Source organism: Schistosoma mansoni, chromosome 2, assembly GCF_000237925.1.
Source record: "Schistosoma mansoni strain Puerto Rico chromosome 2, complete genome".
In the NCBI taxonomy this organism is placed as follows: Eukaryota; Metazoa; Platyhelminthes; class Trematoda; order Strigeidida; family Schistosomatidae; genus Schistosoma; species Schistosoma mansoni.
The window spans coordinates 3,841,382-3,856,052 of NC_031496.1; the positions used below are offsets into that span (position 1 = coordinate 3,841,382).

The 14,671-nt window shown below is 36.2% G+C and overlaps 1 protein-coding gene across 1 annotated transcript in view; it reads right to left on the reverse strand.

Annotated features, from left to right (window-relative positions):
* Nucleotides 1-3,399: 3,399 nt before the first annotated feature.
* Nucleotides 3,400-14,671, reverse strand: part of Smp_134080 (inositol transporter) — a gene marked incomplete at its 3' end in the record, with an annotated part of 31,063 nt that continues 19,791 nt past the window's right edge. The window contains exons 11-15 of the mRNA XM_018795374.1: nucleotides 13,810-13,917; nucleotides 11,910-12,060; nucleotides 9,887-10,055; nucleotides 7,532-7,751; nucleotides 3,400-3,944 (exon numbers count right to left, since the gene is read on the reverse strand). Of these exons, the coding sequence (XP_018649694.1) occupies nucleotides 3,400-3,944; nucleotides 7,532-7,751; nucleotides 9,887-10,055; nucleotides 11,910-12,060; nucleotides 13,810-13,917 (1,193 nt within the window). The remainder of the gene's footprint in view (nucleotides 3,945-7,531; nucleotides 7,752-9,886; nucleotides 10,056-11,909; nucleotides 12,061-13,809; nucleotides 13,918-14,671) is intronic.

Genomic DNA, 14,671 nt, shown 5'->3' on the forward strand with positions numbered 1-14,671 from the left:
CAGTAATAACTAGTGACAATTTAACTGATCACTTTGTTTGTATATTATTTATATCAGGGGTTGTAGATTGTTCTCTGTCTACAAATTTTGGTAATTTGAGTCGTATTTAGAGAGGTCGATTCATGTGATGAATACACTGTAGAAGTTTAACAATTAATTAGTTTAACATAGATGTATTTTAATAGTTGACATGATGAGTCGATTGAAGCTAGACCTGTATGGAAAATATGGGTTGGAATCCCTCGTGGAGGGATTGTGGGTGTGCAAATCAGGATGAAACAACCGTCCAGTGCTTCCAGAATTTCCATGGTGGTCTAATTTCAATTAGCTCGCGAACTCAACTAATAAATTACTATAGAATCCACAAAAATCTCTTTCTGATAACAGATATATTTCATTGGATAGTAGAAGGGGTTTTGTAGAGATTTCAGTATTTTCATAGTTGAAATCATGAGTCAATTGAAGATAGACCACCATGGAGAACCTGAAAGCACTGGACGGCCGTTTCGTCCTATTATGGGACTCCTCAACAGTGCGCATCCAGTTCTGATTCTACAACATTGACTAAATCATACTCGATGATATAAAGATTTCAGTGAATTATTTCAACAAATCAATATTATTAAATTTTTGTAAATTATTTAACTATACTACTTCTATGTAGTGATGCCAAATTCACCAGTCATAAAACATGACAACAATCACGTGTAAGAAAACTTTCACACTTAAAAAATAAAACACTTTTGTAAATCTTATAAAAACAATTTCATTTTTGTACGTGTGTAATGATTTAGTTGATTCGTATTAATATTAATATATGTGAAATATAAATGATCGGTCAGAAAAGCAATGTTGATGTAGAAAGATTGATATGTTAGTGAGTCAGTAACATCGTAGGACTACGTACGTATATCAATTGAAATTAACACAGAGATACAATTGTCGATTGAACTCTCATAGTGATAGAAGTAGTGCGTGTATAAGCAGTAATGTGAAAGATTATTGTTTGAAGATGTTTTTCAAGGAGTATAATACAGTGAAATAAATTTGCAAAGAGAAAAGAACGGACATGAGGGATTCAGAAGATTAAGATTTGTCAGAACACAAAAAGTGGATGCAGCTTCGCCGTTGTAAACGATTTTGAGCTATGTCACTCTAGGTCTGTAACCATCGGTTGCTATCGTCTCGCAGATCCCAATCAGGTAGTTTACACTCACCTACCAACATGGCTCAGTCCACTTGTCAATGACTTCATGATTTTGTGCCTTGTTTTGTTCTGGCCAACCCTAGCTTTTATCTAACCTACACCATAAAACATCGCTTGCTGTCCCAGTCACCTCAACTGTTGAAGTTTCACTACTTCATCAATCGATTTGCCATCCTTACCTAGTACCTGTTTCCTAAAAACTGCATTACTTACTCGATGGTCCCAAGGATATACGAGAACAAAATTGTATTGTGAATAATTCATAGTACTAATTCTCTAATTATTATTAGTACAGGAATTGAAGATTTTGTTAAAATATGAGGAGGGATCATCATCATTAATAAGAGCAATTGTCAAAACTGTAACACAATAAACAGAAAACAAAACCCACCTTAGTATGATGATAAATAGACATTTTTATACAGAATTCAATACTTGTTTATATCATCTCATATAATGTATAATACTCCTACACCATATAACATCGCTCGACGAGGCGGTTGTTGGTTGAACATACGTAACACATGTCCTAGCCATCTCAACTGATGAAGTTTCACTAATTCATCAATTGATATATCATCCTTACTTAGTACCGTTTTCTTAACAACTGCATTACTTACTCAGCGGTTCCAAACATTTATATATACTTTGAAAAGGATGAATAACAACTTGAAAGAACTAGAAAGGATTGACCAGGACAAGGTTACTTACCTACTTACTCACGCCTGTTATTCCCAATGGAGCATAGGCCGCCGACCAGCATTCTCCAACCCACTCTGTCCTGGGCCTTCTTTTCTAGTTCTATCCATTTTTTGTTCATTCTCCTCGTGTCTGTCTCTATTTCTCGGCGTAATGTGTTCTTTGGTCTTCCTCTTCTCCTTTGAGCTTCAGGATTCCATGTGAGGGCTTGTCTTGTGACACGATAGGGTGATTTCCTCAAAGTGTGCCCAATCCACTTCCAGCGCTTCTTCCTGATTTCTTCCTCCACCGGATGGAATATGGTTTGTTATCTCCCACATTAACTTGTTGCTGATAGTGTCTGGCCAACAGATCTGAAGTATCTTGCATAGACAACTGTTAATAAACACTTGTATCTTCTGGATAATGGCTTTCGTAGTTCTCCACGTCTCCGTCTCATACAGTAGAACTGTCTTGACATTCGTATTGAAAATTCTGATCTTGTTGTTGGTTGACAATTGTTTTCAGTTCCAGATGTTTCTCAGTTGAAAATATGTTGCTTTTGCTTTGCCGATCCACGCCTTCACATCTGCATCAGATCCACCGTGTTTATCTATGATGCTGCCCAGATATGTAAAGGTTTCCACATCCTCCAAAGCTTCCCTGTCAAGTATAATTTGATTGGTGTATGTTGTATTGTATCGGAGAGTCTTGCTTTTCCCTTTGTTGATATTGAGACCTACTTCTGCTGAGGCTGCTGCTACACTGGTCGTTTTCTCCTGTATTTGTTGTTGCGTTTGTGATAGAAGAGCCAGACCATCTGCGAAGTTTAAATCGTCCAGCTGCATCCTGCCTGTCCACTGTATCCCGTGTTTTCCTCGAGATATTGACGTCTTCATGATCCAGCCGATCACTAGGAGAAAGAGAAAGGGTGAGAGTAAGCAACCTTGCCTAACACCGGTCTTTACCTCGAATGAGTCGGTGAGTTGTTTTCCGTGGACGAATTGGCAGTTTAGTCCATCATAGGAGTTCCGTATGATATTGACTATCTTCCCAGGCACGCCGTAGTGTCGAAGAAGCCTCCATAGTGTTGTCTTGTTCACGCTCAGGACAAGGTTGGATGGAGAATACTGGTGTGCGGCCAATGCTCCTCCACGAGGGGTCACAGGCTTAAGTAAGTAAGTAATATTTACTTTGATGAAACTATGTTAAGTCTAATTAAGATGTTCATGAATTCAATAAAGTCAGATACAATCTCGATATCCAATACATCTGGTAGATGAACTCTACTATCTGGTCAGAAACAAAAACGAATGTATCTATGTATAGATATATATGTATATATAATATGTCAAAAAGAGTATATATATATAACATCTTCGTAATCCAATAAGATTTGCTGCAGACACTTTGTTGACATAATCATATCTAAACAAACTATTACTTTTAATTATATCATAATGAAATAATGTAATAGAACAAACCAACCAACCAAACAAACAAAATGGGGATCCTTACTGTATTGTAATTAATCCATGATGATTTAATGTATTTAATGCATTTTTTAATGTTTCATTACTAATCATTATCCAATCATTAATATGAACAGGTAATGGACCAATTTGAATAGAATCAAAATAAACCGAAAAAAATATAAAACCAAATATAGATAATATTATAGTTAATATTAAACCAATATATAAACCTAATTTAATATTTGAATTTTGTTTTAATGAATTAATTGGTTGTTTATAATAATCATCTACTGTATTCAATTGATGTTGATCATCATTGAATATAGATTTATCTTCAATAAGTTGTATATCATTTGAAGTAATAATATAAATTTTTTCATGAGAATGATGATGATTTGAATGGAAATGTGTTGTGAATTGATTACATAATCTTTGTAAACAATTACATTGACAATGATTTTTTATATCTATATTAGAACATGGATGATCAGCACAACCGCAGAACCAAAGACATATATTTTTAAGAATTTTATACCATGATGAAGATTGAGATGTATGTTTTTGATTTGTTGAATAATTATGATCTAAAATGAATAAATAAAAAAAAGGATCACAATAGATTGTAGTTACAATATTCAATCATTAAATATGAAATGAGTATGTCATTATGTCCAAAAAAATATCAAAAATTAAACTGAGTAGACTATAATTTGTCGACAGTTCCGCCTGTAGCCCTTCAGGGGGCTACTGCCGGTCCCAAGTCCAGAAAAAGGGGGAGGGTTGGGTATGGGGTTAGCGACCCCATCCCGTAGAAAACCAACTCCCTAAAAGAATGCTAGCCAGAAAAAATTATTCAAACCATTTAAACTTTGCCCTGGGAGTAGAACGAATAATTATGACGTCTCATGATGAAAGCCGAGTTCCTTCGGAAGTCATGAGGTCGATGCCTCTTCTAACAACCAAAGCAACAATTTTTATAGGTACATCGAACGTCCGGACAATGTGGGAGACCAGCAGAGCCTTACAAATAGCTGCATAAATGAGGACATACAACCTAGAGGTGCTTGGGATCAGTGAAACACATTGAACGCTGGTTGGACAACAAAGACTATCTTCAGGAGAGCTTCTGTTATACTCCGGTCATGAAGAAGAAAATGCCCCACATACTCAAGCAGCTGCATTGATGCTGTCCAAACAAGGACAAAATGCACTTATAGGATGGGAATCTCATTGACCAAGAATTATCAAAGCCTCCTTCAAAACAAAAAAAGAGGGCATTACAATGAACGTCATTCAATGCTATGAGCCTACCAACGACTACGATGGAGACGTTACAGACCAATTCTACGATAGTCTGCAGTCAATCGTTGAAAAGTGCCCTACAAAGGACCTGACCATTAAGATGAGAGATTTGAATATCAATATTAGAGTGGACAACGTCAGATATGAAGACATCATCGGACGACATGGACTGGGAGAAAGGAACGAAAATAGTGAGAGACTTGCAGCCCTATGTGGGTTACTTATATCCACATAAGTAGTATATTACGACTGTCGGGCATAGAATGTATTTCAGTAGAAGATAGATAAGGAAAGAATGGGAACGAAAAGCAATTCGTATAAAAGTGTACAAACATTAATAATCGGAAACGATGAACTGATATTTACAGAAGGAACGGTCAAGATTGAGACAATGGATTGATAATTTGCAAATTAACTGTTTACTTTATGGTTGTCAAAGTTTAGTAAGATAGTCTGTAATTTTGTGCTAAAAGATAATCGGTTGTCCTCACCTGTGTTCGCATTCACTATGATTGCAGTTATAATATTCAATCATAATAGACTGTAGTTACAATATTCAATCATTAAATATGAAATGAGTATGTCATTTTGTCAAAAAATATTACGAATTAAATTGAGGAGATTATAATTTGTGGATAACTCCGCCTGTAGCCCCTCTGAGGAGGCTACTGCTGGTCCCAAGCCCGGATAAAGGAGAAGGGTTGGGTATGGGGTTAGCGACCCCATCCCATAGAACAATAACTCGCTAAGAAAAACGCTAACCAGAAAAAATTATTTAAACCATTTAAACTCTGCCCTGGGAGTTGAAGGAAGAATTATGACGCCTAATGATGATTTACCGAGTTCCTTCGCAAGTCACGAGGCCGATGACCCTTCTAACAAACAGAACAAAACTTTTTATCGATACATGGAACGTCCGGACAAGGTGGGAGACCGGAAATTGGATGCTGACCACATTAGTTTTAATGGACTCATCTAGCTGAATGCGCTCAATCATGCATCCGCACCAGACCACCAGTGGAAACGCCGTGTTCAACATCCCACTCAATCGCTAGCCAGATTAGATCAGTTTATCCACGATACACTGATAACCTGTCAAATATATCTTTGAATCTCCTTGCTTCTGTGTGTTTAATTCCACTTGGTGGGTACAATTCATAATAGATGTTACTGGTTAAAACGTTGTCAAAATCCGAATATCTGTGTCATCTTTAGTACCAAACTTGACTGTTCCTTCTTTACCAAATCAATCACTTTCTGTTTTCGTTCTCTTCTCTTTGATCTCCATAACCTTCTGCCACCAGTTATTTTACTTTCGTTTGATGATACATACTACTTATATCTAACCATATCAGTAGTACATACCACAATACTTTACAAAGCTGATCAAAAATTTTTAAGTTGGTCACATTACAAGGTATTGTTCATTATAATAGACATTGATGAATAGTAATGTGTGAAAATCACTTTTACTGGACGGCTTACAAATAATATTTTTCAAGGTTTGATATGATTCCATTGTTGATATACAGAAAGGAATTATGATTATTCTCTGTTAACATATGTACACAATAATTGGATCTCTGTAACCTTATCTATAATGACGAGTTGTATCATATTATTGAATTGTCACTAACATTGAAGAACAGGGAATGTATTCCATCCTATCTGTTACTTATCGGTTTGATGTAACTGTATCTTAGTATTCATTCTCATATCAACATTCCAAACACACCTCTTATCACTTTCAATCCTAAAGCATCATCCACTACATAACGGAGTTCAGATGGCCACTAACTTTTAAACGTGTACAAATTTATCATTATGAATTGTGTTATCCAGTTACTATTATCATTATCCATGATTACAATCGAGTTTATTGTTATCCACAATTTAGAAAAAAGGATTACACTTTCTATGAAAAATATCAATATACATATAGAAAACCGTCAGTTGAGTAGACCACCAAGGGAAACCTGAAAGCACTGGACGGCCGTTTCGTCCTATTATTGGACTTCTTAGCAGTGCGCACCCACAATCCCGCCTCGCAAGCGAGATTCGAACCGAGGACCTACCAGTCTCACACCAGAGCACTTAACCGATAAACCACTGAGCCGGCATCCAACGGTGTTAATTTCTAACTTTAACCAATCCACGAAGTTTGAGTAACCGTTCACCAATTGTCTTCAGTGAGTTGTTATCTCACAACAGACGTGGTTGAACTCCATTGGTCACTGTTTCTCACTAGAACTCCAGGGCATATATCTTGACTGATAAGTCCTGGGTTCGAATCTCACGAGGCGGTATCGTGGATGCGCACTACTGAAGAGTCCCACAATAGGACGAAACAGCCGTTCAGTGCTTCCAGCTTTTCCATGGTGGTCTAGCTTCAATGGACTCATGATCTGAACTATATAAAATTACTAAAATCTCCACAAAACCCCCTTTCTGACTCAATACATACCTTCAATATTCTTCTTATTATTATTTTCAACTTCTTTTAATTGTTGACATTTCATATTATTATTTTCATCAAAAATTTGTAATGAATTAACATTATTATTCATATTCATTTGATTTAAATTATTAGTAGATATATCTCTTTTATGAACTATTTCATTATTATCATATTGATGACAGATAGAATGATTAGTTTTGTTAACATCTTTATCATCACCATCACCATCATCAGCATCACCATCATGATGACCATCGACATGATCATCACCATCAATATCATGATAATTATTATCCACATTCTTTATAATCATTTCAGTAGAATGTATATCATTTTGTGAATTGATTTGATATAATGAGTTATTATTATCATTAGCTGGTTGATCCCATGCTGTCCAATAAGTTAAACGACATAATTGTTCATTGGTTAAACGTTTTTCAGTTAATGATAATAAACATACAATAAGACCACATGTTATAAATGAGAATAATGCAAAATACATATAATGAATATCTTTAATAATCCATGGTCTATTATCTTCTTCACCACATACTGGTTCATGATAGATAATTGTTAAAATTAAACGAATTAAACCAGTTATTAATCCATACATTAATCCATAGAATGCTCCCTTTAAAATTAAGAAAAAAAGAGAGGTAACTACACCCAGTAAATCTAAATATTAGTAATAACTTGTAAGCAAAGATGGATAGTGGCTAGTGGCAGTATAATCCAGTTGGACGAGCGTTTCGTCCTATTTGTGACTCGTCAGATGGATGTACTTGCATCTCTGGGACTCGAACCCAGTACCTGACTGACCAGTTACAGTCCTAAACATCTATGAGAAGATTCAAACAAACAATACTAAGTGAATTTAGTAATAACTTATTACCAAGTGAATTTCTACATATCTTCACTTTTTGTCCTCACAACTTCGTAAACAACAACCCCACCACGAGAAGACAGTGAGTAGGGCTTCTGTGGCAGTGGCTGTATACGCGTGGTCACTTGAGAGCGTTTCGATAGAGAGAGAGCTGTGAGAGTCAGGATATTGTTTAAATATGTGATATCTGTAACAATGTCAACAGGATTTCCACTCCAACTGATTAAAAAGAACTGATGTGTTGAGGATTTGTCACATATAGATATATATGAGTCACCTAAATTTCATTTGATTTGTGTGAGGGCTATGATACTGCCCAGATGCCCAAACTGAACCAGGTTGTTTTCTTAGGGGGCCAAACCCTGAGTCTTTGATCCAAAGGTCTGATTCACAAGGCAGTGGAGCAATGTAGGGAGATGCAGTCCTATGGTAGCCGGTGACTAACGATTGATTCATACGTCATTTCTTCCCTCGGAATCATGGAGCCCATGTGCACCATTGGTTTGGAATTAGGGTTTTCCAACTCCCTTAGATGGAATTTCCGTGTCCATCAACCCGGTTAAAGCGCCAGACATTCGCATTTCGTTCTCTCAATTTTGTAAGGAACAGTAATGCCAGAAGGCAATGAGTAAGACTTTCACGGCAATGGTTGTATACACGTGGCCATGTGAGAGCATTTGAAGAGGGAGAGCGGACTCTCCCCACTGTCGGCCGTACCAGGGCATTTGGGGGATTTTTCACATGATGCAAGTTATAATAAGAAGTGAAAAGCGATATTATGACATTATGAGTAGATAACGTTGTCGCAAATACTGGTTCAGGACATTCTAGACAGTTTCTATTTCTAATTTGTGTCATACTTATTAATTCATATCCTTGATTTCATATAAACATTCAGGCGAGTAACCATGAATTTAGAAATTAATAGTCCACATTTCCCAATGAATCAGTACACGATGAAACTGGACTATCAGTATATATCATTGGTCAGAATTCTATCTCAATCCAGAATGAGTTGACATCACAAACTTCACATCAAAATGTCTTATATGTTGAGTCTCAAATTTGTAGTATAAAAAGTGACTTTTGGACTTTTCGTTTTTACCCATGTTTAGTTCTTCACATAATGATTAGTCCGATGATATGCAGTGGACATGGATGAAAAGTAAACATGTCAAAACTATTGTGAGTGTTCTAATCCAATGCTTTGTAAGATTTCCAACCATGATTTTTTGACAGCTTTTGATATGATTCTGACATCCTCAGATCAATAGTAAATAATAGCCTCATTAATTAGTGACATAGCCATCTTCAATCAACTATTATTTCGGCTTCCATCGTGCGTCGAAACATGATGTATTTTAGTAAACATAAGAAATGACAGTTGGTTTACATTCGCAATTTAAACAACTGAGACATTTTGCCAGTCTATAATTTTGTACCAAATCTGAACAGTGTTCAGTCTGTAGCTCCTAAAGTGGTCATCGAATATCACCAAGTTTATTTACTACTCTTCCTTCAGTCATTTTTCGTAATCACAATAGTATAAAATCGGTTGTCAAGGTTTACAACTATCCTTTGACAAAAAATTTCGATGTCTAATCAGCATTACAAGGCAATCCCTAACTTGGAATCCGGAAGGGAAGCAAAAAAGAGGAAGGCCAAACAACACATTACACCGGGAAATAGAAGCAGATATGAAAAGGATGAATAGAAACTGGAATGAACTTGAAAGGAAGGCTCAGGACAGAGTTGGATGGAGAATGCTGGTGAGCGGCCTATGCTCCTCGACGAGGGGTAACAAGCGTAAGTAAGTAATCAGCATCTCAGTAACAATCTAAACAAATATGTAAAAGTATACTGAATTAATAATAATTAATTACCCTTTCTGTAGTTCGTTTGTTTAAAATAGCGCATAAATAAACTGAAGCCACAGGTGGAGCAAGATAAGCTGAAACACCTTGAATATAAATATATAATTGACTGCCTTGAAATTCTTGAATTACAGGAATCCAAGCAATACTCAATAATATTAATACAATTACAAATATTCTAGAAAAACAACAACAACAACAGCAACAACACTGAATGTAGGACGAAATTTGAATAGAATACATGAAAAATCTCGTATACAGGTTTTAATGTATTCAGAAACAAGTCTGGTCAGATAAATATATCAATGAAATATCTTAAATATATTTGTTATATCCTAGTGAAGATTAAGAACAGCCAACCTTTGCAGCTTTCTTTCATGCCACGACACCATGTCATACACTGACCACCTCTCCGCTTTTTTCAACCAGTCCCAACGTATGCAAATAATACACGACGACATTTATAAAACATGTCCAAGCCACCGAAGTCGGTGTTTCAAGATGGTGACACCAAGTGAATTGTCGTTTCTGCGCCCGAACACACGATGCCGAACCTCTGCATCACTAAGTACGAGTAACTTCTGGGATCTATTAATGGATTAATATTCTATAAATATACTTATTGTACAACTATTCAGTAATTAGATTATGTGTATCTATGTTCATCTTATTATAAGCTTCATTTTGACCTATGGATTATTATTATACGATTTACTGTTCCTAAATTATACTCAGTTTATTGATTACTATCTCACACGTCCACAACCATATTTTGGTTTGATCTTGCACAAATGTTATTTCCTATTTTATGGTGTGAATATGGTCTGTTTGGCTGGTATATAAACCAAGTATGTTTGAAATAAATAATTCGTATGGTCGGAGCTGTTACTGGTGTTGTGGACTCATCTGGAAGGGCTAGGAGGACAAAGGACCAATAAGGATGCTAGACTGCTCATACCGGTTGAACTTCATTGGCTTAACACAGTGCTAAGATTGCATAAGTCGCATTTCGATTGGTAATTAAATCACGTGATAAAAAGCCGGGCTTAAATCACAACACTATTGTAAGTTGTTAGGACTTACATTTTTATTTTTATTTAAACACATTAATATTGGTACAAACGGGTACCAGATACATATTCGCCACACAAATCTTATTTGATTTGTGTGAGGGCTGTGATACTGCCCGAGTGCCCAAAAAGAAGCAAGTGGTATTCTTAGGGGACCACACCCGAAGCCTTTGATTTAAAGATTTGATCCACAAAACAGTGGAGCATCGTAAGGAGACGCAGTCCCATGGTAGCCTGTCACCAACGATTGAATCATACGCTATTTGTTCCCTCAGGATACTGGAGACCATGTGCACCATTGGTTTGTGGTCGAGGTTTTCCAACTCCCCTAGGTGGACCCGCCGTGACCACCAACCCGGTTAAAGCACCGGATATTCGCTTTTCGTCCTCTCAAGTTCGTAAACAACAGTTATGCCACGAGAAGGCAGTGAGTAGGACTTGGTTGGCAGAGGCTATATACGCGTGGCCATGTGAGAGCATTTCGTGAGGAAGAGCAGACTCTCCCCACTCTCGACCGTACCAGGGCATTTGTGGGCTTACAATGTTTTTATCACCCAACAACATTCTTAAAACAAATGAAATATGGATGATCTGCGTTGATTATGGCATGTCACTATTAAACTGATGATAGAAAGTTTAACAGAATACTTTGTAAAAATTAATAATCCCTTCAAAATTGAAACACAGAAACCATCTTTCACATACTTGTGGGTCAGCTATTGAGAAACTATTTATTCAAAACATAACGACAGTTCTCAGAAGTTATGTTTCCTCACTTTAACACTTTTGATCTACTTCAATTATATCAACTATGCATTATTCACAGCACTAATACAAGCAATTCTTTCAAATTTCGAATGTACTAGATGAATTCCAAAATGGTTATAATGAAACATGATAAGTAACAGGTATCTTAAACCATGTATAACATGGATTGGAAAAAATAAAGAAATTAGACTTACCGACTAACAACCATGATCTCCATATTCTTTGCTTTCTTCCTAATTTTCATATAAACATCAACTGTAAACAATGTACTAGCTGAATTGAAAATTGAAGTTAAATCAGAAATTAATGCAGCTAACATCACAGCCAACATAAGACCTCTAAGACCTAGAATTGAAAGAAGTGTAGGATAATTAATCAAAAAGTAAATAAACAAACGGAGGATTATTCTTGTCAATGAAATTGAATGTACAATGATACTCGATGGTTGTAGCGCATGCATAAATTGACAAATGTTTTGCAAAATATTCTCCACTTCTTCGATATTTGGTAAACTTCACAAACGTGATCACAGTTTTCCAATGTCTTTGAGTGTTTAGTCACTCGTGACTACCAGTGAACATTCTCGATAGAACTAGGATTTCTATTTCAATAATTAGGTATATCAATGGAGATTGGATTATGAATTGTGATACCAACACAGTGATTCACTTTTTCATAGCAACTTCAAATATGACATTTCATAAGCAGAAGCGATTGTAGACATCAGTAACCCCTTTGTATGAACTCATAGTTGATTATTTCAGCTCATAACTTCAGAATATTCGATCTTGAAGTCGTCATAAAGTGGCTGAATTGTGAACAACTTTCGTGTCCAACGATCAATGGGAGATGGTTGTCAATGATGGTAAAAATATGTTGTTGAGTAATCATGACGTGGATGTATAACAAACAGAAATTTGTTCCAACAGTACACAAGTGGTGCTGAGAATCCTTTACCATAACAAAAACTATAGTCATAAATAAACCTAATATTTATGTTCATAGGGAACCAACATAACAAACATTGAATGATATGCATGATAAATAAATAGTTAAATCAGTTCAGTCTTCCGTTTCGGGTATACATTTTGTTATGTCATTGAAATCTGGTGGTCAAACCAATCGAATTGTTGATTAAAGTTTGACACTGAATTTACATCTTGTGGAATAAACAAAACATAGCAATGAAGCTGAAGATAATCCTAATTACTTTATAGTTGGAAAGTGTTTTATAAAAGAAACAAATCGTTTATTGTGTCACAAGTCGATATAGTCGAGGAACAGTTTTTTTTAAGCCTTACCAATTTCACTTGATGAGCTTTAAGAATTAGACAACAGCAGATAGACATCATTGATGAACAGGGAGGATCTGATGCAGATGTACAGGCGAGGATTGGCAAAGCCAGGACAGCATTTCTACAATTGAAGAACATATGGAACTCAAAACAACTCTCAACTAATTTCAAAGCAAGAATCTTCAATACGAACATCAAGGCAGTCCTACTGTACGGAGCTGAAACGTGGAGAACTACCACAACCGTCATCAAAATAGTACAATTATTTATAAATAGTTGTCTACGCAAAATACTCAACATTCACTGACCGGATACCATCAGCAACAGCCTTTTATGGGAGAGGACAAACCAGCTTCCAGCTGAAGAGGAAGTGGATTGGACATACATTGAGCACATCACCAAACTGCATCACGAGGCAATCCTTAACTTGGAATGGTGGAGGGAAGCGGAAAAGAGGAAGGCCAAAGAACACACTGCGTTGGGAATGGGAAGCAGACATGAAGAGAATGAATAGCAAGTGTAAAGGATTGCCTATGACGAAGTTGGATGGAGAGTGCTGGTGTGCGTCCTATGCTCCTCCAAGAGGAGTAACAGGCGTTAGTAAGTATAGTAGACATTGATTACTCTCTAGTGATTGATAGGCGTTACATACAGTTACATAATTTGCTTACACTTCATAGGAATATAAAATCAGTATTCCTAATATGAATAAGAAATTCAATGAATTCTAAGAAAAAACGTTAATAATCTGCATAATATGACAATGGAATAAAAATAACGTAAAGATATTTCATCAAACCTGATGGCATAATATTAATTACAAGTTTTGGATAAGCTAAATTTGAGCATCCACTTTTTTGTCCACAAATTCGATAACAATCCGGTCCAGGTTTACAACCAATCACATCTGATAAATAGAGGAGATTAAAAGATATTGAAGAGATGAAATTCAATGCTTAATTCAACAATTAAAATGTTTAAGTTAAGTATGCAAAATCGTACATTCAATACATCATTTACACATCTTCTTTGCTTTGTGCTGAACATATTCTATTATTCCTCTAATTCGGTTGTTATTTCCTTTACTTTCCGATGTCCTATCTGTTCTCTTCATTTCGATCTTCTGCTAGCAGGTATTTCACTTCCGATTGCTTCTACATACTACTTATATCTGTTAGCCTAAAATAACATACACCACATACTGTAGTGAACAAGAACACGAGTTGGGGACAATCGAATGTATTTAAGCATAAATTATAGACTATCTCACTAAATTCTGATAACGATACAGTCAACAGTTAATTTGTAAACTATCAATCAATTATTATCAGAAAGGGGTTTTGTGGAGATTTAGTATTTTCATAGTTGAAAGCGTGAGTAAATTTATGCTAGACCATCATGGAAAACCTGGAGGCATTGGACGGTCGTTTCGTCCTATTGTGGGACTCCTCAGCAGTGCGCATCCACGACCTCGCATCTCGAGATTCGAACCCAGGACTTACCAGTCTCGCGCCAGAGCACTTAACCGATAGAACACTGAGCGGGCATCCGATGGTGTTTATTTCTAACTGCAACAGATCCACGAAGTTGAGCAACCGTTCACCAATTTTCTTCAGTGAGTTCCTATCTCAGAACAGACGTGGTTTGAACTCCACTGGTCA